The sequence below is a fragment of the Pygocentrus nattereri genome, chromosome 7, assembly GCF_015220715.1.
Source record: "Pygocentrus nattereri isolate fPygNat1 chromosome 7, fPygNat1.pri, whole genome shotgun sequence".
Classification (NCBI taxonomy): Eukaryota; Metazoa; Chordata; class Actinopteri; order Characiformes; family Serrasalmidae; genus Pygocentrus; species Pygocentrus nattereri.
In genome coordinates, this window is record NC_051217.1 from 30,538,275 (window position 1) to 30,566,158 (window position 27,884).

General features: G+C 40.1%; 1 protein-coding gene and 1 pseudogene across 2 annotated transcripts; both read left to right on the forward strand.

The window, feature by feature from the left end:
- Positions 1 to 4,030: 4,030 nt before the first annotated feature.
- st8sia2 (ST8 alpha-N-acetyl-neuraminide alpha-2,8-sialyltransferase 2) lies at positions 4,031 to 25,973 on the forward strand. 2 transcript variants are annotated; one of them, XM_017704231.1, is made up of 6 exons: positions 4,031 to 4,880; positions 10,688 to 10,744; positions 11,330 to 11,476; positions 12,451 to 12,708; positions 17,063 to 17,356; positions 23,529 to 25,973. In XM_017704231.1, the coding sequence occupies exons 1-6, from the start codon at positions 4,783 to 4,785 to the stop codon at positions 23,812 to 23,814; spliced, it is 1,140 nt and encodes a 379-aa protein (XP_017559720.1). In that variant the 5' UTR covers positions 4,031 to 4,782; the 3' UTR covers positions 23,815 to 25,973. The 2 variants fall into 2 exon arrangements, with proteins under 2 accessions (XP_017559720.1, XP_017559721.1); XM_017704232.1 differs by having other exon boundaries at positions 10,691 to 10,744.
- On the forward strand, positions 6,034 to 6,155 carry LOC119263753 (annotated as a pseudogene).
- Positions 25,974 to 27,884: the final 1,911 nt, after the last annotated feature.

Sequence of the window (27,884 nt, forward strand, 5' to 3'; positions counted from 1 at the left end):
TTCTTTCTCCTGCAAAGTTACCGTTTAAGTTTTGTTTATTATATAACCGTTGCCCTGGTTTTCCCAAAAATATATATTAGCACAGAGATGATTCTAAAATGGTAGAGTGAGCATTATACTGAACTTTCTCTCTACCTCATTTGCTGATTCGCCAGTACAAAGGGGCACAGAAGTTCTGTAAACTGCTGTACCCCTTTATTCCACAGATATAGTCTCCTTCCTTTGTCATGTGTGTTTGAGCTCAGTGTTTTTTTCCTAGGCCAGGACTAGGAAACATGGATCTGTTTTAATGAGAAAGGCAGGGGTGTTGTATTCCCATCAGTCTCTGAACACCAAGTTTTCTCTGAACACAGAGAGTTTCTCTATCAAAATATTTGTACTAGGTGAGCTCAAAAGGCTCAAGGACAGATTCCACAATGAGTAAATGGCTGAGGGCCAATTACTGGGCCTGATTCTGGCAGCGCTTAAAGGAACTGCATGCACTATTTCATTCAAATGGTATCAGTGAGTACATGATGCTTTCTTGCACTCTAACTGCAGTCAGGAGAAAAAGCCATGAATAGTCCAGAATCATTTTCTGTTTGGTCTGAAACGCCTTTTTGGAGTCTAATTTTACCTTTGCTGAAGTGAATGTGGGCCCAAAGCACAATCTATATTCTGCCTTGCACCTAGGATCCCAATTTAATTGCAGAGAACATTAAAATGGGACACAGATGCACACTTTCCATTCTATGCTACAGTTTAGCCAGTGTGGAGCACTCCAGCTACCAGCAGCCTCTTTACTCACTGTTATGGAGTGCAGTAATGAGTTGTGATGAGCTGTAAGAATCTTGGGACACATTAATTTTTTTCATTATAATTCCAAATTGATAGTTTGAGGATGAAACTCATTTCCATTTTCCATTTTTATGCAAATTGCATAGCCAACTCCCCTTTGTTTGACACTTCAGCAATACCTTAAGTGTTGAGCTTGCAAATAAAGCTGTTTTTGCTGCTAGTAAAATGTTTCTTGAATCAGCGTCTTCTACCAGGTACATCATATTCTATGGTAAGCTCAGAATATTCCTGGTGGCCCTTAAAGAGTCCCTTGCTGACATTTACTTTATTTTATGAAAAGGCTTGATCAAGCAAGTTTTACAGCTGGTAGTTCTAGTTCAAAGAAAAGTGGAAGGGCGTGACCCTTTCGGGTCTGAGAGCTATTAACAGCCACTTGCATCATTTCCGCATTGAGATTTACATGCATCGCCTGCCATCTATATTTTTTACAGGCTTCACCGCCACTCTCTCAGGTTTGTCTTTGAAGAGATTCCATGAGGATTTCCCATACTGAAATAAAGTTTGCATGTGAAGTACAAGCTCACCTCACCTTGCTGCCTAAAAACCTCACAAAACCACACAGTGATTAGCATAGGTGTTACATTATGTATATTAGTCTGTTTATTAATTCCTTTTTAATATGATTTTTTAATGCTGCAATGTGGGCTGTGAATCAAATAAATAATATTGGTTTAGATTTGGGCAAATTCTTGTTAGTTGAACAAATAATTAGTTGGAAAAACTTATATCCAAATGTGCAATTTAGCTTAAATGTCTACTGACAAAGTGTAATAGTTTCCACTTTTCTCTTAAAATACAGCCCATTTTGTTCTTAAAAGGGGCAACTAAAAAGGAAAAAGTCCTCCTGCATTCTACACAAAACCATGTAACACCTGGTTTGTACACTGTGTGCACAATTATTAGGCAAGTGAGTATTTTGACCATATTATCATTTTAGGCATATTTTCTAACTCCAAACTGGATAAACTTGAATGCTTAATGGATTTAAGCATAGCAGGTGATGGGTAACTGTATAATAAGGGAGGGTGTGGCCTAAGGAGGTCAACACCCTATATCAAGGTGCGCATAATTATTAGGCAGCTTTTTTCTTTAGGCAAAATGGGCCAAAAAAAGAGATTGAACTGACTCTGAAAAGTTAAAAATGACCAAAAGTCTCTCAGAGGGATGCAGAACTCTTGAAATTGCTAAGATATTGGGGCGTGATCACAGAACCATCAAAGGTTTTGTTGCAAATAGTCAACAGGGTCGCAAGAAACGTGTTGAGAAAAAAAGACGCAAATTAACTGCCAAGGATTTGAGAAGAATCAAGCATGAAGCTACCAGGAACCCATTATCTTCCAGTTCTGTCATATTCCAGAACTGCAACCTACCTGGAGTACCAAGAGGTACAAGATGTTCAGCGCTCAGAGACATGGCCAAGGTAAGGAAGGCTGAAACCTGACCACCACTGAACAAGACACTGGTACGGGCTGGTATTATTAAAGATGAGGTGGTTGGACCTTTTCAGATTGAAGATGGGCTCAAAATCAACTCCCAAGCCTACTGCCAGTTTTCAGAATACACTTTCTTTAAGCAGTGGTACAGGAAGAACCTGCATCTTTCAAAAAGACAATGATTTTTATGCAGGACAATGCTCCGTCACATGCATCCAAGTACTCCTCTGCATGGCTCGCCAGTAAAGGCGTTAAAGATGAAAAACCTATGACATGGCCCCCTTCCTCTCCTGACCTGAACCCAACTGAGAACTTATGGGCAATTCTTAAACGGGAGATTTACAGTGAAGGAAAACCGTACACCTCTCTGAACAGGGTCTGGGAGGCTGTGGTTGCTGCTGCACAAAAAGTTGATCATCAACAGATCAAGAAACTGGCATATTCCATGAATGGAAGGCTTATCACTGTTATTGAAAAGAAGCGTGGCTATATTGGTCACAAATTTTTTTTTATTTCTCAGAAATGTTCCTTGGAAAGCTTTGAGTTGTTTGTTTATAATTCTCACTTGAACAAATGAAAACAAAAAAGTGAGATGGGAAAATGTGTGTTTTTCATTTAGCTTCACTTTATTTTTCTTAAACAGTCATGTTTGAGGTCTATTAACATTTTGGATTAACCGAGAGCACTGTAGTTGGTCATTAATAAAAATAATCCTCAAAAATAAGACTTGCCTAATAATTGTGCACACAGTGTATCTAAATGTAAGTGTCTTCACAGAAAGCATACTTGTCCACGACCAGATTCCTCAGAATTTAAGACATCTTGACTTAGAGCATAAACAATCCATGCCTTTGTAATTTGCCTGTGTTGAAACAGCTAACTCTCCCTGGCGCTCAGAGAACACTCTTCTGACTTTAATCTTTCTAGCACTCTTATATAAAGACATCAGTTGGGACACCGAGCTTCAGAAGTGTCAGCCAGCTCCTGCTTGGATGACTGTGCCCTCTAAAAAGAAAATCTGTAATATGGGCAAGCTGCTGCACTCCCTGCTTGTCAAGTTCGCAAATCAACAGCTGAAGTGCTGATGCAATGCTAGAATGATGAGAGACCGCAATAAATAAACTTCTTTCTTTCCTCAGCAGCAGTGACTTGTCATCTCTACAGAACAGTGGAGCTGGATCCATATCACCATGTTGTATTGTAGACATTTCTTTGCCACTTCTGTGAAAAACTCAATATCACCCACCAGTACATGGTGGGTCAGTTCAAATTGCATATGGGAGGAACTGCAAGTCATTCCTAATATATATATATATATATATATATATATATATATATATATATATATATATATATATATATATATATATATATATATATATATATATATATAGTGGTGATTTAACAGACTGTGAAGGAAGCTGTACTTATTGTTATTACTAGCTGTTATTAAGTGCATGCAGCTTCCCAGAATAGTGGTAGCACAGGGATCTCAAATTATTAGGACATGTATATAGAAATCTACAATGTCTGGCGAGCAGTGTGTCATTTATTTATTCGTTTGTTTGCATTTTATATGCTTAATCTTTTGTCTTAAAGAATGGCGGCTGACCAGAAATGGGTGGAGTACCCTGGAATAAATCAATGAATATTCATAATAAACAGTATCACTAAAGTTATGCCAGCCCCTTCCAATCAAATGCCCCATCACTTATGAAGTTTTTGCTTCTAATATCTAAAAATAGGCAAGCTATCTAAGAACAACCTGAGTTTCCTTTTGTGACACCCTTCATCTAAAAAGAGCCTGAAAACAAGTGCAAGAGCAAACGAGAACGTGTGGGGTGAAGGAGTGGCATTTCAGACGGAACTAAAGGTGAAAACTGGGTGGATTATTTTCCTCACAGTAAGCAGAAGTACTGTGGTATGAAACACTGAGCAGTGCACATACAGCAAATCTTTAGTGTAACGTGCCAGTAATATGTGAGGTGCCTCTGCTGGCTGGCACACACAAACGGAAGAGTCTGGTCAGCTGGTAGCAACAGTTGGAGAGGGTGTGTGTGTGTTTCTAGTTCACCCTCACGTTTCTCCCGACCTGAAGTGCTGTGTGAGACTGCATTAGCCGAGTGCTCTTCGCTTTTGCTGTCTTTCTTTAACTTTCAGTGAAAGTGTTCCTCCCTGCGAGCAGCCGGGAGAAACAGAGACCGCGGACGGAGGAGGAGAAGAGAGAGAGAGGGAGAGAGAGAGAGACTCATTACTCTCGCTTTCTGACGCCTTCGTTTGTGTGAACCAACAGAAGATGACAACGAAATGTGAGGTGGAAGAAAAAGCCGGAGTCGCGGTCCTGCTCCTGCTAGCCGGTGTGGACTGACCGACTGGTGGTTCGTGCGGAGAGAAGCGTCGTCCGTTGGAAAGGGAGAACTGCCTGAGCCGCCCGTTGCTAAGTAGGCTAGTTCAACCGTCTTCTTCTCGGCAGCCTACCTGGAAGACCAGGTCTCCTCCTCTCGGTCCAGTCATGCCCTTTGAATGGCGAACCCTCATGTTCGGATTTGTGACGATTCTGGCGGTGTTCCTGATTCTGGCTGATATATCTGAAGTGGAGGAGGAGATGGCGTAAGTATAGTTTGGAGCGCGCAGGACATTCAGGGCAGGACTGACCTGCTTACTCTGTGTGGGCTACACGTGCGGCGTCGTTAATGCTGCGCTGTTGCCAGTTCAAGCTGTAAAAGCTCTATATTGTGTGCCCCTAGTCGCTTTTATGTTGTGGTGTGAGACACGATAACTAGTCCTGGTCGTACAGCAGTCCTGCCTGCTCTTCTTTTTGGGTAGTATACTTCTCCATATCCATCGTCCCGCTGCACTTCAGACAGCCGCTGCGCCAGTAAGTGGCTTCTTTGTGAGGCACAATGGCTGTTCGCTGTTCAGTTCTCTGTTTATTTCTCGCCGGCGGTGTGGAAGCATGAAGGAGCAGTCAACCCAACACCGTGCCGTTCAGAATCAGTTTAAAGGGGAACTCCGCCGGTTTTTCAAAATGCCCGAGTAATTCAGTCCTTGAGATGTAAACAGAGTCATTCGGAGTGGTTTGGTGTGAACTGGTTCATTGTAGTGACTCAGATTTCTTCACAGTGCAGATAGGAATCATTGTGTTGCCATGTCTGCAACACAAATATAGCCATTTTATTTACTATCCCACGCCACCAGTGAGTGTATATACCCCGACCATGACTTGTTTCTATGCTCACTGTCCATTTTATCAGCTCCACTTACTGTATAGGTGCACTTTGTAGTTCCACAATTACAGACTGTAGTCCATCTGCTTCTCTGCACACCCCCTCTTACCCTGTTCTTCAGTGGTCAGGACCCCCATGGACCTCCTCTGAGCAGGTATTGTTTGGGTGGTGGATCATTCTCAGCACTGCAGTAAAACTGACATGGTGGTGGTCTATTAGTGTGTGTTGCGCTGGTCTGAGTGGATCAGACACAGCAGTGCCGCTGGAGTTTATAAACACTGTGACCACTCTATTAGACACTCCTACCTTGTCAGTCCACCTCGTAGATGTAAAGTCAGAGATGACGGCTCATCTGCTGCTGCAGTTTGCGTCGGTCATCCTCTAGTCCTTCGTCAGTGGTCACAGGACGCTGTTGGCTGGATATTTTTGGTTGGTGAACTATTTTCAGTCCAGCAGTGATACTGAGGTGTTTAAAAACTCCAGCAGTATAAGAGTACAGTACAGTCTGTAATTGTAGAACTACAAAGCGCGCCTATATCGCTTCTCGGCCTTTTGGCTAAGATCAAGTGTAGTATCTGTTCTTATCAGTTTAATTTCTGATACGTCCTCTATATGAGGACTACATATTAAAGAGATTTTTAGAACAGGGAGACGGAAGAGGGGCAGTCGTGGGCTGGAGGTTAGGGAACTGGCCCTGTGACCCGGAAGGTCGCCGGTTTAATCCCCAGTGCCGACAGCACGCGACTGAGGTGTCCTTGAGCAAGACACCTATTCCCTAATTGCTCCCCCGGGGCACCACGAATAGGGCTGCCCACCGCTCAGGGCAAGTGTGCTCACTGCTCCCTAGTGTCTGTGTATATTCACTAGTGTGTATGTGGTGTTTCACTTCACAGATGGGTTCAATGCAGAGGTGGAATTTCCCCGTTTGTGGGATTAAAAAAGTATCACTTATATAGTAAGTGAAACTGATAAAAAATGGACAACGAGCATAGAAACAAGGAGGTAGTCATAATGTTACGCCTGATCAGTGTATGTAATGATAATGGCAAAATAATGGGGAAAAAATGGAAAAATCCCTCAGCCATGATTGGATTAAAATAGATGTATTGAAATACATTTTGATCCAAAATTGATCACAAAACCATCATAAAACAATGTCTCAGACATCAGGCACTGTATTCATAACCATTTCATGTGATACATTTTTTTGAGGGAGTTTTTAACATCTGATTCCGATCACCACCACTGTGAAGGATTCTGACTCAGCAGGTTTCTCTAGAATGGGGCATTTCACAACAAACCACTCGGAATGACTTGGTTTACATCTCAACCACTTAATTATGTCGTTTTTGAAAAAATTTGGATTTCTCCTTTAAGCTCTCAGGAGTATGGTTGGTCGATATATAATTTTTACTGGTTATTGCTTTTCAGTCTTTATGTGAGCATTATGTCCATTATCTAATTACCATAAAATAATGCAGTGTGCAGTGGTAGTTTTTTTTGTTGTTAATTAGGCTTAATTTGCATTGCAGGTAATAGAAAATCTTTTTTTATTATTATTATTATTTGAATAATTCAATTCTTGAGATGTAAACAGAGTCTTTTAGAGTACTTTGATGCAAATTGATTCACTGTAGAGAAACTTTAGTCTTTAAAACTTACAGTGGTGGTAATGGGAATCAGAGGTCACCATGGCTACAACACAAATACAGCTGCTTTATTATTATTAGCCAAAACCACCAGTGAACCTGCATGTGTCCTCTGGGTTTATATATCTAATGTTGAAAATGTTCAAATAGGCATAAATCTGGGGAAAAAAATGCAAGTGCAGGGCACTATTTGACCTTACAATGCACTGTGTGTGTCTCTCTGTCACAAAAGGATTCAAATGAAAGAATTCAAATACATTTTAAGCTAAAACGTTGTCACGAGACAATGTCTCAGACAGTGAATTCATAACCGTTCCATGTCATAACTTTTTGTGAGGGAGCTTTCAGAGTTATTCAATCTTTCAGACCTCTGGTTCCCATCACCACCACTGTGAACAGTTCTGGCGGAGTAAGTATCTCTAGAACGGAGCATTTCATGTCAAACCGCTTTGACTTTGTATACTTCTCAACTGCATTTTGAAAAATTGGTGGAATACCCCTTTAACTGCAGTGTATGTTATGTACCTGGATGTTTACGATGGATGCTGATTTGACATGACCGTTCAAAATACATACATGAAATTTAATATCTAAATTTCCTTTCTGGAAATGTGCTGTTTGGCGAAGGTGTACAGGGTGCTAAGTAAGGTTCCCGTTGGTGCAATTGTAATAGAGGAAAACGGAACCCAAGACATAGTCCAGTCAAAGCAAACTATGTCAGGTTAGTAAGTTTTCAGCATAGAGTAGGAGTACTCAGGAAGCATGTGTCCTTGAGCTTTACTGAAGGGACACTTCAGCTAAAAGAGTGGCCATTGCTACATCTCTTGTAATTGAGCTTACTTATGTCCTGCACCGGCATCCAGTAGTTTCTACAGTAAGATTTCTTGTTTAAACACCCTCTATTATGTATTTGAAAAGTGAGAGGAGCTCTTGAAAACCTTGTTTTGGGGTGGGCTTTAGGGGATGAGCTCCAGATATCATCAGATAATGGGGACAGCAAGGTAATATCTAAAGTTAATAATAATTGGCTCAGTTTGTCTTCTTTTCACTGTCTGATACGGTCAAAAATTGTCTCTGGTAATCAATTTGTGCAAAAAACTGACAATTTCAGCAACCAAGGTTTGTTTTGCATTAATGCTAGCTTGGTTGTATTAGCCTATAGACTAGTGCCCAGGTGTCAAACATAAGTCAGGCCTGTGACACAGTCCTATTCGGTCCATGAAATTATTTAGATTTTTCTATTCTTATTAGCCCGTTTCACCCGGAGATGCACTACAGTCCCCAGCATGCACTCCAACATAGTGTACATTCTGACCCCCTTCTCTCTACAACAATCCGTGGGCCAGCAGATATACAGAAAGAAAAGAAGCCTTGTGTCCAGTTCAAGCAAATAGTTTAAAAAAACCTGTTTAAAACTATTAAAAATGTAAAACAATAAACAGTGGTCCATTTGGGTCAAAGCAAAATGTTAGGAAAAAGTGACAAAAACACAGCTGGCCCACAGATGTGCTAAGATGTTTTACTATGGCCCTATTAGTGGTTAAGTTTGACATCCCTGGACTAGTAGTTAGGATTAGTTGACTTCACTAAGATTCCCAGTGTTGTATTGGTGTAATGTATACTGGGTTTTGTAGTGGAGGACATTGGTTAATGAAAATGATGTAAAATAGATGAGGCTGCACTAATGACACAAACTTGAACATCAACAGATAACATGATATAATGACATGATATAATTGAAAAAATATTGAATTATCAGTAGGAATCAAAGGATTTGGAGAGGATGATTATCATTAAATGCTTTTATAAGAGTATTTATTATTTTATTTATAACTGGAAGGCTTTGTAGTCATAGCATTACACTGACCGGAGAGTGTTGTCACTCCAAACTTGTGCTATTGTGGCTGAGGTTTCAATGAGAGCCAATATCTTCCTCAGCACCAGAGCATCCTTGAAGAAGTCATCAGAACTCACTGACCTCACCATGCTTAACTAATTCGACCAAATGTGACTCTCAGTGGACAGATTTCACCTCACTGGCATGGCAACACATTTGAAAACAGATATGATATGAAACTGTGATTTTCTCTAAATTCTACTTCCCAACATTATTGGAGAAACCATTCCTCTATGCTTCGCTTCTTTCACTCCAAGAACTAATCCTTGGCATCATCAAGTGCACACGCTCAACCCCAGGGCTCTTCGACAAATGCCAGACGCTTTGTGGTTTTGTTCCACTCTCAAGTGTGTCCTGCTTGCTCTCCAGTGCCCATTCATGTCAACTCAAAAGACTGTGTGGTGGGCGGTTTGAGAGAAACTAGAGGATTACTGTTGATTTGTTACTGAGAGCAAGAGCGTGAAGGGTGGGAGAGGAAAGAAAAGAAAGAAAGCAATTTGCCTTTCCCCAGCCGTGAGCGAGATCCACAGCCGAAATCCGTCAGCTTAGACAAATAGATTCTTTGCAGGCTTGGAGCATACAGTGTAAGCGCTTGGGCTGAGATACTGCTTAGTATTTAGGGAGAAATAACTGCGAAATCGAGCAGCTTTTGACATCATTCTTGCCTTGGATTTAAATGGTGCTGTGTAAACATTTGACATAGCATCATGATTTTGGAAAAGGCTTATACTGCCTTAAGAGTATTATGCTTGAATTCACTTACTTGTATGGGATTACGTGGCATACTTTCTTCTCCATAACATGCCTAAGTGTCTAACTCACATGGGGGACTCATCCTTAGCTTTGTTTGCCAGAGCTGTAAAGCCTTCATTTCCTAATTTGGATCTTAACCCTGTCTGTTAGGTGGTTACAGATTAGATAGCATGTCTGGTCTTCTCTGCAGAGTTATTTATTGGCTTCTGATGCTGATTTGTCATTCGAAATGAGGTACTGTGTCCAGGGGTTAATAAAAGAGCGGTAGAAAACTGTGAAGTAAGTTATTAAAAATCAAATCCACTTTTATTTACTTCACAGAATTTCAAAAGTGTTCAGGATGTTTAGACGTCAATGTTTGTTCTCAAGCCAATGAGAGTGGCAAGTGTTGTAACCAAGGTGCTGATGTGATGATAGTCACATGGTCCTGATTGTGAAAATGGCACTGTTTTATCAAGTGGGGATGGCAGTGTTTTAGAAGTTCTCTATCTGGCTGATCATTACACAACTTGTAATGAAATAAAAAAAATACTTTTAATGACCCAAAACAACTTTCACCGCAGCCGTTACTTAAAAAAGTAGATCCATCCATTCATATGCTTAATCACTAGAGTGATAAATGTATGACTCGCAATATGAGATTAAGGTCCCAAATTAATGTGTTTATTCACATTCATTTCTATCCTGCTTCTTGCTCAAGTCTGCCTCAGAGAAAATAAAGCTGAAGTACAAGCGTTCTCTGCCTAGAAGAATAGTAATTTGTTCTTTACTCAGCAAGGTCATTAGAGCGGCCTGACCTACATGAACAAACTCTTAATTCACTGTGCGGTTTTATGTTATGCAAATTTGTAACAAGTATACTGAATTATAACTGTTTTTCTTTCTTCTCAGCAGCACTTGGGGCTCTCAGAAGTTTCACTTGTACGGCATTCTAACTGGTTCAAACAGGTTTGTTGATTAGCTGGTTCAGTGGTAATACCAGTCTAGGTTTAGTTAAATATTAGCTGACTGGCAGAGATGGACATAAGAAAAGCGTTCAATGGCATATAATCATTTATGGCATTTTGGCTGACGCTCTTATCCAGAGCGACTTACAATATGATCATTTTACACAGGTAGGCCAAGGTGGTGTTAGGAGTCTTGCCCAAGGACTCTTATTGGTATAGTGTAGGGTGCTTGCCCTGGTGGGGGATTGAACCCCAGTCTACAGTGTAGAAGGCAGAGGTGTTACCCACTACACTAACCAACCACCGGTTTTGTGCAAAATACTCAAGGCCCAAACATCTGTACATTTTCTGGAAATCTCACTTATCTTTATTAGTCCATATGGAAAAGTAGAGTTCAGACAATATAATAGGCATAGTGCAATTTATTCATTATATTTTATATTATTAATTAAATTTGTATTATATTTTAACGTTTATTTGAAGTCTTTAAGAAGTCAGATGTCTAGATTCTCAGTCACATCACAGTACCAAAGGCACTGGTGCATATGTATAAATTCTTTTCTCTTATCTTCTGCTCAATATGTAGGGAGACAGGGTTAAAGGCTATTCCCTCTCCTATAGCTGGTTCCAAGGAAGACTCTGTCTCTCCATCACCTTCTTTCTCAAAGAACAAGTTTAGCAGTTCCTCTACATCAGAATGGACCTTCAACAGGACTCTGTCCAGCATCATCAGGTAGTTTAATGTACTTGAATTTAATCTACAGACTCATGTGTCATTGGTAACACATTTAAATATTCACAGTGCAGTAATTTCTTTACAGTAATTTATAATTTATAAGGTACAGCACTAAGCAAAAACTCAAAGCCCAGCCTTCATTTTCTAATTTAGTCAACACAAGTTAAGTACAAGTTATTCATTTTTCAGGAGTTTCTTTCTGATTAGATATGAAATAACCTGCTTGCAAGGGCAAAGTCAAAGGAAAAGAATTGGGAAAAAAAAACAGAAGTTTCCAAAAACCGGAATAGCTATAGAAAAATGGACTCCAGACAAAGTGCAAAACCTGGCAGACCACCAAAACTGTCACCATGAGATAAACAGTACTTAAAGCTTTAATCTTTGAGAGAGAGGAGAAAATCAAAGTCCACTCTTGCTTCAGATCTGAAAAAAAATCCATTCTTTGTATTTTTCCACTGTGAGAAGACAATTCTGAGCTTGGGGTCTCAAGGACTGTGTATCTGTCAAGGAGCTGCTTCTGAGAAAAGCAAATAAAACAAAGAAGGTGCTGGTGTTTGCTGAAGAACGGACCCCCCCCGAGCCCAAGTCCTCATGAAAGGCTGATCTTGCAACCAACTTCTAAGACCGAGTGTTATCCCTGCAGGTTTCTTTGAAAAACTGCAAGAAAGGATGCTGAAAGGAATGGAAGCTGTAATAATGGCACAGGGCTTCTGTGTAATTTATATATATATAAAAATAGATTTTCTACTTCACTTCCTGACCCTGGACGATGAATATCCTGTACTTGATGACTGTTTTGACTGGAAATTAAATGAAGGATAGTCTGACTTTTTGCTGTACTATACTTGCATGTGTAAGTGTTAGACTTTCAAAGGTGATAAAGTTTAATCTGTTTGGCATAAAGGTATTCTGTTTTTGTTCATGTCCTTGTGTAGCATTCACCAAATGAAGCTTTATGATTTTTTCATCAGGAGGAATGTTTTAAGGTTCTTGGATGCTGAGAGAGACATCTCTATCCTGAAAAGCACCTTCAAGCCTGGAGATGTCATCCATTACATTTTTGACCGTCAGAGCACCACAAACATCTCAGAGAACCTGTACCGCCTTCTACCCACAGCATCCCCCATGAAAAACCAGCATTACGAACAGTGTGCAATTGTAGGGAATTCTGGGATACTGCTAAACAGTAGCTGTGGAGCAGAGATCGATTCTCATGACTTTGTGATCAGGTAAGATGCCGTGTTCTAAAGGGTTCTTCATTCTCTGTCATACTGGTATCTCGAACGACAGCTTGTCTCATTTAGAGTAGTATTTTGTGCTAAAGGAAAAACCAAGAACTGAGCAAGTAAACGGTCTTTGAAAACTAGTGGGAATCAGTTAGCACAGTTCTTCTGTGCCAGCTTCTTCCCACTAGATATCAATTATTCATAGTGATGTTTTGGGTTTTTAACTAAGATTTTAAAAAGCTTAAGTTTTACATTAAGACCTCCCTTCTCACTCACGCTAATATGTGACTAGCTCTTTAGAGCTTTTGTCGGAACTAAAGAACCTTCTTGTGCTCCTCACAGTTTTTGAAATGGCTGTTATTACCATTACTCTTGCTGACTTGTTACTCTCTCTGATGAATTGCTGGCTTTCAGAGCTGAGCTGCAATACAGCAATTAGGTACCTGCTGAGCAAATCTGACATTTTGAAAAGCCTCGGCTGTCCTCCAGAAAATTTAATGAGACACTTCTCATTTTCCTCCAGCCTTCTGAAAGCAACTTAAGCTTTATTTGCTTAGACAGTTCTGTGCGCTGTTTGAATGTACCCTCTCTCTCTGCCTGTGTAAGTCTTGTTTACTGTAGTTTTCTGTGTGTAATACTCAGATTTGTTTCGCGTACCATTCATGCTAGACTAAAGTGATTCGCAATAGAAGGAGAAGGTCTATTCAAACTGCTCGTGGAGCGTGTCTTGGTGTATTTCATACAGTGAGGGGCAAACAAGTATTCAAACACTTTGATTTTTGTTATTTAATGTGCTTCCAGAGCATATATCCACTTCAAATTAAAACATGTCTTGAATTTCTACTAAAATATGAACAAAAATATCTACTTATAGCACGTTAATGATGTTTTTTTAAGAGAAAATGTCTTCTTTGGTAAGAAGTATTTAGCTTTTTGTATCATTGTGGTTGAATTTTGGCCCATTCTTCTTCACAAACAGGCTTCCGTTACCCACGGTTAGAAGTGTTCCTCTGACTCACAGTTTCAAAATCCTTCATAAATGTTCAGCATGATTCAAGTCAGGAGACTGGACAGGCAAGAGGTGATGGAGATCTACTACCCTGGAGAGTTCAGATCCACCACACACCTGACTATAATATTCAGAAGCTCCTGAAGGTTTTCATTACCTGGATCAGGTGTGTTAGATTAGTGTTGGAGTTAAACCTTGCAGGGTGCTAGATCTCTTGGACTAGGACTGGGCACCCCAGGCCTAGGCCATGCAACACCTTCAGTTTTGGCTGTGTTTAGGGTCATTGTCCTGTTGAAATGCCCAACTATTAGCAACATCTTTTAAGTGATACTTTTTTGATCCCACAACCGGGGAAATTCCACCTCCGCATTTAACCCATCCGTGAAGTGAAACACCACATACACACCAGTGAACACACAAACTAGGGCAGTGAGCACACTTGCCCGTAGCGGGGGGCAGCCCTATCCACGGCGCCCGGGGAACAGTTGGGGGTTAGGTGTCATGCTCAAGGACACCTCAGTCATGGACTGTCGGCCCAAGGGATCGAACCGGCAACCTTCCGGTCACAGGGCCAGATCCCTAACCTCCAGCCCACGCCTGCCCCTATATATTTATTTTATAATAACAGGTGCAATTTTCACTGAAACTTTTTTGGAGTAGCATTAATGTCTTTTTTTTAATGTCTTTTTTGTTTCCTAGTTATAAGTAAAAAGTCATAATACACTCTCAATGTGTGAAGTGGACATAAGTACTGGATGTATATTAAATAACATTATGTATGCTAGGTTATGTACAGTGAGGAGAGACAAGTGTCTAACCTGGCATACACAGTGTCCTGTGGGGCCTCCCTGACTGCAGTGATGGGAAGGATTAGTCAAACCCTGTTGAACCCTCTCTCCCATGTAACATGATGCCCAACTCCTGTTCTTATTACCGGACCACTTATTACCGGGCCATAGACTCCAGTGGTCCTTTCTGTGTGTTTGGCATGACCTCTCAGTAAGGGCAAGATCTGAGTGCATATGATGGAGAAAGTGAGTAAATGAAACCACTAAGCTGGAGCAGCAAGCAGGCAACTAAGAGAGCAGAAAGCGTTTCCCAGGTATTGAGGCAAGGTGATAACACCTCTGTTCATAGCCTCTGGTTTTAATACCAATTCGGGGTGCTTTGATGGTTTCGGGGCTTTCATGGTGAGATGAGCACTAAGAAGCAAAAGCAGAGAGTTATGTGAGTGGATTTCTTGATCTTCTACTTGTATGATGGGGCAGACGAGTGTATCTTCTGAAGCTCTACTCAAAGTTTGTAGGTTATTTCATCAGGCTTATGCCATTAATATTAAAAAGCCCCTGCTCTGGTTCACTTGCAATTAGCAACATTAAACGCCTGAAAGCACAACTGTAAAGCAGTCTGTTGCTATTTTATATTAAAATATCTTAATGTATGCAGTGAATATATAGTTTTAACTGTATTTAACACAGTTGTACAGCTTGAAGACATTTATCACTAATTAAATACAAATTAATTAATTAAGGAACATAATAATTAGCCAATCCATATAGGCTACTCGTTGACCACCACTTTACAGTGCTATGTGCACGTGGGCATTTTGGTGCCTGCAAAATATGCTCGTCATGCCTGCAGACACTGGTTTAAAAATTAATTTGTTCATGAGGTACCATGTACCTCTCAGATATCCCAGAGAGCCTTGAGGTTTGAGATTTTTAGCTTATCTGGAAAACCGTGGCTGTCAGTTAACCAATAGTTTATAGTACTAACATACACATAAAAAATACACATACTAAACCCTTTTAATAGTAAAGACTAAAGCATGTTTATCCACATGTGTCAGAAAGACTTATGTCATTTTGAACAGCCCTACAGTGGGTTAGGCCATTTTTTAAACTTTTTACACTGTCTGAAGCTCAGCTTTCTCACTTTTTTGTTGTGAACAGAAAATGTAATTATCTAGGCAAAACTTTTTTCTTAGAAGTGCCTATCTCAGTCTTGTAATTTAAAAGGAATTGCATTAACTGACCAATGAATCCTGTGAAACCAATGTTGCTTGAATATATAAGATAAAATAAGGCTTTATTGTCATTTGCATCACATGTGGTACATGAGGTGGAACGAAATAGTGTACTCAAGGTCCCAGTTAACTCCCAAGAACAAAAGTAACAAATAGTAAGGTGCAAATAACAGCAGCATGAAACACAGCAGCATGAGTATGAGGTATAATGCTGGTTATCTCACCATCATTAGCAGATAAATATACCTTTCCAGCTAGCTGACCACTAGGGGTCACCAGCCCTTCCCCTGAGATCTACTTTTCTTTTTCTTTTCACTTGAATATCTCCCCTTTTTCTAAAAGAAGCAGTTAACCTCAGTTGTTTTGGATAGCCTTAAAGGAAAAGTGACTTAAAACTACAAAAAAAAGAATCAATAATTCTGCTTAACATACTTTTTATAAGCCTTTTCTGTATCAATGGCACTCTCATGTAAATTTGAACAGCATGACGTTTTGTTGTGTACTTAACATTTGGGGTGTAACAATGCACTGTGATATCACAACACAGAAATGTGACCGTGTGCATCATTGGTGTGACTATATCATTGCACTATGTAATACTGATTCAGATGGGAAAAACACAAAAATATAGTGTCGGTATGCTGCTATGAGTCACCCTGGAATGCCTGAAATAGTCATTTAAAAGTCAGAGATATTGGGTCGGATTTCCCAGGAGGCTTAAAAAGAAGGTCCAGCTCAATGCAACATCAACATTATACTGAAGTTGATTGACAATAGTAGATAATTCACTTACATCCTCAGAAGACACATAATTCACCAAAGCCCAGCACTACACAATATTCCTCTGCATGTTGAGTGCAGTTCCGCATTTCCACAAGAGAGGTCTCCAAATCCCCTAAACTTACATAGTGTAGCTTTAATTTTGGCATTGAATGCATTTGCATTGTTTGAACACACAAGAGCTCTAACAGTCAAAACCAATCAACAGCCCACACCAGCATGTTCATTAGTAAGATGTGCATCAACATGGAAACAGTCATCTTATTTCTTCATTCATATTTGGTTCAAATTGTCGTTACAAGATCAACAACCTAGTCACGAGCCAAATGTATTGTTACATTGCTACTTTATATGGTGTGGCAGTTGCATACGTACAGTGTGATGGCTGCTACTGACAATAAAAAGAACATCCACACCGCACACCATTAATGATGCAAAGACCAAAGTTATAACAAAAAGTTTGGGTGCACGTAGGCTACTGTGAGTTGTGTTTTTGTGCATCTGTGTTTTTCATGGAACATGTGTGCTTTTATGCATTTTAGGTGTAACCTGGCCCCTGTGGAGGAGTACACAAACGATGTAGGCCTTCGCACCAGCTTGGTGACCATGAACCCATCAGTGGTACAGCGCGCCTTCCAAGACCTAAATAGTGAGGAGTGGAGGCAGCGTTTCGTGCAGCGGCTGCAGGCGCTCAGTGGCAGCGTGCTCTGGATCCCTGCCTTCATGGCTAAAGGCGGAGAGGAGAGAGTAGAGTGGGCCGTCCGCCTCATCCTCTCACACACAGTCAATGTGCACACTGCCTTCCCTTCCCTGCGCCTTCTCCATGCTGTTAGAGGGTATGCTTGTATGTGTGTGTATGTGTGTGGGTGTGAGAGAGATTTCGTGCTCACCTGTGTACCTAGAGGGGCTTGCACTCAGCAGCTTGATCAGAGCGCTGGCTATTTTTACCTCAGGCTTTAACACCACTAACACCTTGAACAGGATATGAGGATGTACTTAGCACAGAGTAGAAGGCAGCCCCACGTGCAAAGCAATCAGAAGTAGCAATCAAGGTTATTAAAATTTCTTAAATTTCATTTGTTTATTTTTATTATTTTTGTCCCAGTATTTTAAGCTTAGTAAATAGAAATTGTACATAAGGATTTGCAGAAAAATGGGATATTTAAGTTTGGACTAAATTAATTAACTTTTGCTCCAAACCCGCATTCAGCCGATCTGTGTTACAGTATTATGATGGTAATAATGTGAGGCAGGTAAGCCAACTTGAGCAGTATTTGAATGTTGCCGCTACACTTAAATGTCCGAAAAATCAAAGTATATAGTAAAGTAAGTACCCAGTAGCCTCTTATTTTAAAGGTGGCTATTTATATAATTCATGTTATTCAAGTCAGCAGCTAATTTTCCATTTAATAATTTAAAATGCGAGTATCATCAATGATTCACAAGTAACCTGTTGGAGATGTCTGAAAATTTTAGGAAAATAACTGAGAAATAATTGAAGTAATTTAGTGTTAAACAGCTTGTAAATATGTCAAGACAAGTCAAAGTGTATTTATATAGTGCTTTTTACAACTGGTGTTGTCACAAATCAGCTTTACAGAAAGAAAAAAAAACAGGTCCGAGGCCCCATGAGCAAGCCAAAGGCGACAGAGGCAAGGAAATACTCCCTAAGAGGAAGAAACCTGTTATATATATATATATAATTTTATAGTATAAATTATTATAAACTATTATAAATATATAGTTTTCAAAAGATGTTGAGTTAGTCAGTATTATATTATTTAACATGTGGTTTTACTAAAGACCCTTTCCAGGCATTGATGAAACCCCTAAAACCTATTCAGCAAAATTACATATTTTGAAGTTATTTTCAAGCCAAATATCCTCGAATGCTTTCAAAGTTGCTTAGATTTAACTATACGCCTTCACCTTCATTGCAGATCTATAAATATGCAAAGGCTATAAATATTCAGGGCTTTGTGCCAGAAAGTAGTTTGTCCATGTTCCATATGTACTTCAGTTAGCTAACCTTAGCTTGCTAACACTATGCTGGTAGCTTATGAGGACAACCTTTACTGTGACACACTTTATTCATGAACAAGCTCAAAGTCATGGTCTTTTTTTGTCAGAATTATCATAATGAATTTAGGCTTCATTTGATTCAGCTTAGCTAGCTGACAAACCTACCGAGTAATGTTTGCCCTAACTTTTTTTGTCAACATCCCAAAGTCGTATAAATTGTCCGGTCAGTATTTGGCATGAATCATAATGGACCTTGTAAGGCTCTAACATTTTCTAGCGTATTGCAGATTTGGTACGTGGCTGAGGTCAGTGTCTTCTTCATCAGCTTCTTGTTTGAATTTTCTTGTTTGAAGGAAAGTTCAAACAAGAAGCTTGTGAATAAGAAGCCGACTTCAGCTTCATAGATTTGTTGTACACAGTCAACTGTTAAACACAAGAAGAAATAAAATGACCAGTTTGCTCGTACTTGCGGTGTCCCCAGGATGAATGGATGGAACAGCAACTAGGTTCAATATAAGTTTAGTGGCAAACCTGATTTTAGTCGCAAAACCAGATTTTCAGATCCTTTGGTAACATATGGAGGCTCACATTTTCTTCATTAACTTTTTATCCTAAAACAGAACAGGTCTCTGTCATCGTTTTGGAAAAAACGTAAAACTTAGCTTGTGAAAAAAATGGCACATAGCTAGCTACACCTGACTCTGTTGCACCTCATTTCACTTTATTATGCTAATAAAATGGGAAGCCCCACCCCGCCAGTGGATGGGATTGGTTCCTTAGGTTGGTGATATATGAAGGCCTGACCTGAATCCACCTTCTGGAGACTGGCACTAATGCACTGCATTTTTGAAGCAGAAATACTCAGCCACGGCACTGGCTACTTATTTTACTCATGATGTCTTTAAGCATATAAAAGACAGCACTTGGACATGCTGACAAGTTTAAAACCTTGAGGGGATCTTTAAAGATTTGCATTAAAATGGGCAATGTTAAAAAATTGGTCAAAGCTGCAGCAGAACGCATGACGAGAATATTATTATAATCATTTTTTTTTATGTCACCAAGGCCTTTCATGTGCTCATCTAGTTCACACAGTGTGAGCTTCAGGTAATGAAAGTCTGAAAATTTGGATGTAAAGAAATTAGAATTGCCATAAAAGATTGGTTCATCCCTAGTAATAACCCTGGTAGTAATGCATCTTTTAAGTTTTGCGTTTTTATTGTAAACATGTTTAAGTCGTTTCTTCTATTATGTTTTCCTAACATTTACATAGTTTCAGTTGCCAAATGACAAAGAGAGTGAGCACTGCAAGCGCACAGTAGCTCCTGTTATCAGCTCCTTTATAAAAGGTCATTGTCAGTGTGGTCAATCAGATTCTCTCCCTCTGGGCTCACACATCTCTGCTTCTTCCCCAGTGCCCTTTAAATAGCATGACCTTCGCCTCCTCCACTGACCTCTGCATATATTACTTCTATCTAGATCTAATACCTAGCGATGCGTGCTGGACTGGCATTGTATTTGTTCTCCACACTACATATAGCAGAGGAGCAGATGAGTCCCCCCTCTCCCACATCTTTCCTGATGGTGTAAGAGCCTGATTTGGTTTGTGTTTCTTTGAGATCCGTTTTAATGCTCCATTCTACTGATTCCATTAAAACGCACTGCATCAAATATGTTGCATTATCAGTTAAGCAGTAAGAGTAACTCATTAGTTCACCGTGCATTTCTTTGGCTAATTATCACGCTGCACTTAACACAAGATCATTTTCATTTAAAATGTGCTGCTGGCACTCTTTAGATCTGCGACGAGGTCACAGCTGGAAGCACACACATTTAGATCTTTAGATTTATCTATGGGCAGCCAAATGATAATGATCCTAGTGGTAACCCACATTACTTAAACAACAGGACCCAGCAGGAAATGAAACAAATGCAATTAAAATGGTGGGGAATAGCCTTTAATAGCATAGTCTGACTTGAGGCAACCGTTGTCTAAGGCAGTTTATGAGCTGCAAGTAAATGAAGGAAGCAGATGGAGGGTCATAATGTAAGATCCCAGAAACACACACACACACACATTTAAACACAGTGAACGGCACCACATGTAGACAGTGAGCGCCTCATTGTGGAATTTGCTCCGGGATGAATGAATGTCTAAGGCTAGAGATGGGTCAGTGCTTCTTAATAGATGGTCAGTGCTCAGTCCCATTCCTTTGCTCAGAAGACTGCTGTCAACAGCTGAGGCCATCACTCAGCTCACTTTGCATACATCCTTACACTTGTTTCCATAGCTCCCTTTGTGTAGGTGGAATGTAGTTGTTCACATTCTGAATGCACTTGAACATGTGCTTCCCAACCCTAATAAAACAAACCTGTTGCTGATGCTCAGATGCCCCTAAAGACCTTATTAGCTGGATGGAGTGACTTGAAAGGTGGGCAGCCATACGTAACAACGTATGGTGGGCAGCCATACGTAACAAATATGATTAATTTTATACCATGTTATTCCTGGGTGTTCAGAAGATAATACAAAGCTGAATCATGCCATGTATCCGTCACTATGGATGCTGAGTTTTACAGTACTTTCTACTGTCATTGTAACTAATCCGAAGTAATGCCAAAACCAAGACAGCTTTCTCCATCACTTAATATCACAAACAAACTCTGGATCAAAGTCATTCTGTTGTTTAGCAAATGCCTTGCCATGCCCAGTACGCTGTGAAGAAGATCCAAGAAAAACAAAAAATACATGTTATTTTGAAAGGAAGATGTATCAGTCCTTGTATCCATCAATTTAGTATTTTGTTGTACACTTTGTCATGATAATAGTACCAGGCATAGCACATTTAAATGATTACATTCACTTAAGTATGCTTTCTCTGTATTTTCTCCACCCTAGTATACCATTGAGTGTTTGATGACATTACAAGTTATCGGTGGGGTTTTCAGGAGGCTAGGACAGCTGTTGCAAATATTTGTGTTTGTGGTCAGTGATCCATTTTTTTGTGTGGATCTTGAGGAATGCTATGGATCACTGACCTGCTAAAACCCTGTTTTAGACTCCTGGCAATGGCAGCCAGATTTTTGCTTTAGAATGTAATTCAGTCCATGATGCCTAGTGCTCTAACAAGGTTCCCAGGGACTTTGGAAGCAAACCAGCCCACCACATAACATGCGAATAAGCAAGCTTGGCATGTGCGTCACTTCATATTTATATCCCTGAGAAACACAGTCATAGATGGTCACTTGAGAGTCTATAAAAACTCAGATGCCCTTTGCAAAATGTAAAGAAAAATGGAGTAATATAAATAGGGAAATATTTGATTCTGTTTATTAAGAAAAATTCAAGGATGCTATTAATTGTGACATTTCCCTTTACCATTTTGTGAGTATAAGATCTAGCTGGTAAAAACCTAGGACATTTTGAGGGATCAGTAAATATTGAGTCTATTGTGAAAACTTGGAAGGACTTTTACTGTGCAGTGTGTCCACTGGTGATGAATAGGGTTTCTCCTGAATATGTTGTGTATGTAGATGTAAACTGAAGTATGCATATGTATGCAAATGTTTAAAAATTAAAGCTAAACCATAAGTGTTACATAAGAAGAGCGGTTACCTTGCGATCAGGCAATTAAAATGTAACCTGTGGTCTCCCCTTGTGTTGCCCACAGGCACAAACCCACTCCCTAAGAAGGCTGTGTGTTTTTTGCAGTGGAATGTCGTGCATTAAGAGTGCGTATTAATGCATAAATATGAAAACCATCCCTGTAACAGATGCTTTGAAGTCAGAATCCAGTCAGTGATTGAAGAGGCCAGTCTACAACTCGCATAAAACATAAGACTGTATGCTGAGACTACATATTAGTATGTTCACTCAGTTGAGTTTTATGTAGAAAAGTTTCACTGGGGCCTCTAAAAAAGCAGGATTTCTTGCTAAGCCAGTGAACTTTAAGCTTAGTTTGTTCTAACCCTGGATTTTCTGTCAGCATTAAATAACTGGATGGTGTTCTGTGTAGATTACTGGTTTACATGAAATGAATAAAAATGAAGGTGATTGATTGAAAACTATGTTGATCCAGACAAAATGCCATGTCAGTTCAACTCAGATAAATTTCACTGAAATGTTTTTGTTCCATCAACCATTGAATTGTATACAGCCTTAACAAAACATGTGTCTATGGATTCTATTCATAGTTTATTTTTTTAATGATATGCTGCAAGCCTGACCTGCTCTGAGACAGGCTAAGTTCAGGATTTCGGCTCATGAAAAGCTCTTAAAACAATCAGGGCAACTTTCTGAGCACTCGAGAAAGTGGACCCATCTGGTCAATTTTTCTTCAAGATGTTTGCATCAATCGTGAAAAATATATAAGCAAATCATGCTTAAACATAAGGAAATCATACTAGATAGATATTATAAAAAAATATGTAGTATTTATTAAACCAAAAGCACTCGCTTGCGGTGTTGGTAGAGACAGTGTTGCTTTTTTACTGTTATAAATGATTTAGTTTCTAGATGTTTACATATATGCCCTGTGATGGACTGGCGACCTGTCCGGGGTGTGTCCTGCCTTCCGCCCGGTGACTGCTGGGATAGGCTCCAGCACCCCCCACGACCCTGACGGAGAAGTGGCTTAGAAAATGGGTGGATGGATGGATGTTTACATATATTGAGTAATTAGCCAATTCATGACTCCTGTTTCATGTGATTGGCTGTTTGTCATGAACGTTGCGGTGCATCATGACTTGAGTATATAAACCTAGATTAACAGGGAAAGTTAACTGCTTTTGTAAAATGAGTTAACTACAGTTCACTACAGTGTTCTGCTGAAACTTTGCTGGAACCCTGTATAATTTGAGCTTGCTTCATGAAACAGCCCATAGAGCACTAGTTGTAAAGTCTGTTGGGCTCATATATACCTACTGTGTGCAGTATTGTAGTCAAGTGAACAAAGTGCTGAGTCTGCTTGCTCTGTCTTTCCAAAGGTACTGGCTGACCAACAATGTCCAGATCAAGCGACCCACCACCGGCCTCCTTATGTACACCATGGCCACCCGCTTCTGTGACGAGATCCACCTCTACGGTTTCTGGCCTTTCCCTCGTGACTCCGAAGGCAAACCGGTCAAGTACCATTACTATGACACGCTGACTTACCAGTACACATCAAGCAGCAGCCCCCACACCATGCCTCTGGAGTTTAGGACCTTGAGCATGCTACACAGGAAGGGGGCCCTGCGGCTACACACAGGAACCTGCAGGTCCCCCACCTGATCATCAGAAGCTGTTGCGGAGTGTGCTTGAGGTAAATAAACACTATGAATGACCATTTGAAATGACCTGGGATGCGGGTTGAAAAGAGGTGGCACTCCGGGTGTTAAAGAAAGAACCTGTTGAAGATAAATTGCTCATACTGAATGTGTCAGGCTTCAGGCAAAGTGTTGCTTGGCTGTATCTGAGAATGCACTGTATATAACATATGGGAAATGGTTGTAAAGGTCAGCTGATCTGCTGAAAAGGTCTTTTAAAGGTCAGTAGATGTTCTTTTTTCTTTCCTAAATGATCACCTTTTTCTGCATGCCTGAGTTGCATACCACTCTGTTCTTGAAAGGTTATGGCTATGTGCAATATTCAGATATTTTTGTTTGTTTTTGTTTTTTTGGGTTTTTTTTGCATTTACCTGATAGGTTCTGTGTTTTAATTTGCTAAAATGAATATGGTTGGATTCCTGCTCAAGAAAATGATCAGGGATCTCTGAGAAGCTTAACGGCTCACTCTCCCATGTAGCAATGACTGTTCTGCTTCTACGAAGCCTCCATATAGTGAGTTAAACGTCTCAATACATTTGACTGAATGTACAGCCTCAGTAGTCCGGTTGAGGCTATTCTTGGTGCTGCAGGGCATTCATTCGGCCACAAGATGGAGGCATATTAATGAAACACGGAACATAGATAGTTGAGTGCCATCCGATTATAGCCATTTGTTTTTATTGTCTCTTGTGCTGTTAAAAAGTGCCCATTTTGTTTGATTTTGTGAGCAGCTATTTAAGGCTGAACTTTTACTGTTGCTGTGTGAGAATGTGAAATAATCTTTGTGTGTCCACAACTGACAGTTATGACTTATTTTGATAGTTAATGCTCTTGCATTAACAGTTACAGGCTCATTTCTATAACTTGTATATTGTATGGTTAAGTATTTTCTGGACACATCCTTCACAAGTTACATTCACTTGACATGAATTAGTAATAATACTTGAATTCAGGCTGTAGTAGAGGGACATATGAAGAAAAAGGCTTAAGCTGTGACCATGAGCGGTTGTGGTTTATAGAAGACCCTCTATATGGCTACACAAACAAGACCACGAAGACTCTGAAGTGTTACTTAAGATACCAGTGGAATGTATGCTGAGCTGAGAGAACTAACAGAATTGTAAATCCCAGATGGATTGGTCTGTTTTTTTTTTCCTCGTGAAGTATATGTACTGCAAGTCAGCAAACACAGCCATTCCCTGCTGTTATGCAAACGTGAAGGAGATACCGCAGTCAAATCCAGAACACACCCAGCTGTTCACACAGACCCGTGCTTACACAAGGACGACTGACAGTGAAGGGCCCTTGGGGATTTTGACTGTGACTGTGCTTTCCATACTTGAGTGCACCAACTGCAATGAAGCTATTCTCAGCCGTTGGCACAATGTGCACTCGGAGGGTGCGAGTCCGGAGCTTGAAAAACGTCTCGAGTCCGTTTGGAGTGGTTTCTGTGTGGTGTTTTTGTAATTGACCTCGACTAAACTGCATCCAAGAAGGCCTGTTTTTGCAGGGTGATTCTGGGTATAAAAAAATTCCTAACTCGTCTAAAATGATGTTTACAAATTAAAAGCATTTGTAAGTGTTACATTTTCTTAAATTTGAATTTGCATTAACACGGTCTTTTAGGATGCAAACAGGTCCTGTGGGCCTTTTTTCCCAGGAAACATTTGACACAGGGTCTCTTTCGCACACAAAGACCTTTCAGTATAGGTGTCTTTAGTATATCATCACTGAAAATTTGGTCTTAAATTACAGTTAGATGTTCCAACCTCAGTTAGTCACAGTCGTCCAGCTAATTACATTCTTCAGGAGTCCTTGGTTGGCTGGATCAGATGCGCTGGTGCTAGGTGAGGGAGGAGGGGTAGCGTTAGATGCAGGTTAGAACTAAACGCTGCTGGAAAGTACATCTCCAGAAGGACGTTGGAGAGCACTGCTTCAGAATTAGCCTGTTCTTGTTACTGTGCCTTAATATCTCTGTTCTGATTGGCTGCCCTGTATCGTGTCTCATGCCAGAAGCATTCTTGGCTGAAACACTCCTTATAATTTCAGGGTGAATAGGCTGAATCGGCGTTTGTCTGTAAATGTGTTGGTCTTCTTGACATCATTAAAATGAAAACGAAACGATCTGTTTTTGCAGCAGAGTTTCCATATATGGATTGCGGAGTGAACAGTATGTATTACAACTTGAACAGTGTTTACATCAGACCCTTTTTATCTGGCTCTTTAAACCTAACGTTTTATATATGACAAATTCTGCTGTTAAAGCATTTATACTGTGTCTGGCTTTGTTAAGAATTAAGTAAACAGGAAAAAAGACAGCTATATTTGTCGGCCTGGTCTGTTAAAGAACCTTCACGCATCGACTTGTTTATCAGCAGCTCCTTCCCATGATCCCATGCTCAGGTAAATATTTCATTAGATTACATTTCCTTGATGGTCTGGCAAAGGCGTAAGGGCTTTGCTAGCTTTAGAATGGCATAACTTGCCTGCGGGTGGAAAAGAACTTTAGCTAATAGAAATTAGAGGAGATATTTGAAATATTCAGTGTTTGCACCAGTCCACTGAGGAGACGCTCATGTGCTTTGAGCCATGTGATTTTGGGGGTGGAAAAAAAAAAAGTGTTGTTTTGACAGGAAGCTTCCAAAAACGCTACATGCTGCTCTTATTATGCCTCCAGTTAAGTTAAAAATAGAAAATGGTTTTACGGCAGACGTCAGCAGGCCATCCCGTGTAATGAAAGCATTTATCTGTAACAACATGCCTGTGTTTTGCAAAAATAGAAGCAGTCTGAGACCAATACTACTGAACTTCATTAGAGCCACAACTGGCTGCAGGGTCATAGCTTGGGGGACATTCTAGAGAGATGTCCACATTTCCTGGTGTGAAGACATGACGGTGATTATTAGAACAGTCTGCTTCGTGGTGCTTTTCTTGTGGGGAGCATGATGTATTTCTGTCTGTGTCTGGTGACGCTCAATCGGTTTTACTGCCAAACTTGCTTTGATGATGCACATTCCTGACTTTGTTTCTGCAGTGTGGTACTGTTGAACTAGATGCCCGTAACTCTTTATTGCGAACGCTTGTGACTTTTGTACGTAGTTTGGGGTTGAATATTTGACTGGTAACATAGATTTTCTAGTTACTATAAGGATATTAAAGAAGCCAAAATAGTTGGTGTTGCTAATAAGTGGAATCTAGTCTGGGGGTTTCTCTTTTTCTTTAAGTATAAACACTAAAGCATTCATTCCATTGAAGAATTTACTTGGAAGGGAAGTGATGGTGAAGCTGGGAAGGGAGACAGATGCAATTTAGGTCTGTTAAAGCAGTGACTGGCATATAATACCTCAATAGAGTAAAATCATTTATTTACTGTACGGTCAGTTCGTGGAAGCGTTTCAGATGTTTTCTTGGAACGTCGAGGATCATTCCAGTAAAAGATATGATGCCACAGCCAACAAGGTGTGGCGAGTTTCCTTCTTTCTGAATGATAATGCATCTCAGGTGCTTTTTGTGGAAGTTTAAGGAGTCGCGGCATGATTACGATCTCGCAAAAGCTTCATTACTTCTGGTTCGTTTCGCTGAGATTTTGACGCAAGAAGGGGGGAAAAAACCCTGCTTTAAGTAGGTTTAACAGGAACTCGTTTTTTTTTTATGTCTGGTGCTTCACAAGTTGGTTTTCATTTACAGAATGGAACAGCCACAGAGCTGCGAGGCTTCATTTAGCATTAAATTTCCACATAAATCCTCAAATGAATTTTAATCCGAGCACTGTGTTGTGTGGAACAAAATGCGTCGACTGATGGTACAAAGGCAACATTCTTGTGGCCTCAGGAAAAAGGAAAAATGGGGTGCGGTTCAAACAAAGGAAGTTCAACCAAATGAGTGACTGAGGCTGACGGATTGTATCGCATTTTAGTGGTAGAGGTCCAAAATAACAATGACAGCATGAATATCACCAGGAATGAGTGAATGGAGGGATCTTTTAAATACCATAAAAATAAAATGCTTAAAGGATTTAATGTGTTGGATGAGATA

What these genes read in the sequence shown, in the direction of transcription:
- st8sia2 (XM_017704231.1), top strand. Translation starts at nt 4,783, where the DNA reads ATGCCCTTTGAATGGCGAACCCTCATGTTCGGATTTGTGACGATTCTG. An exon ending in ATTCTAACTGGTTCAAACAG is followed by an intron (nt 10,745 to 11,329) that starts GTTTGTTGATTA and finishes CTCAATATGTAG; the next exon opens with GGAGACAGGGTTAAAGGCTA. An exon ending in TCTCATGACTTTGTGATCAG is followed by an intron (nt 12,709 to 17,062) that starts GTAAGATGCCGT and finishes TATGCATTTTAG; the next exon opens with GTGTAACCTGGCCCCTGTGG.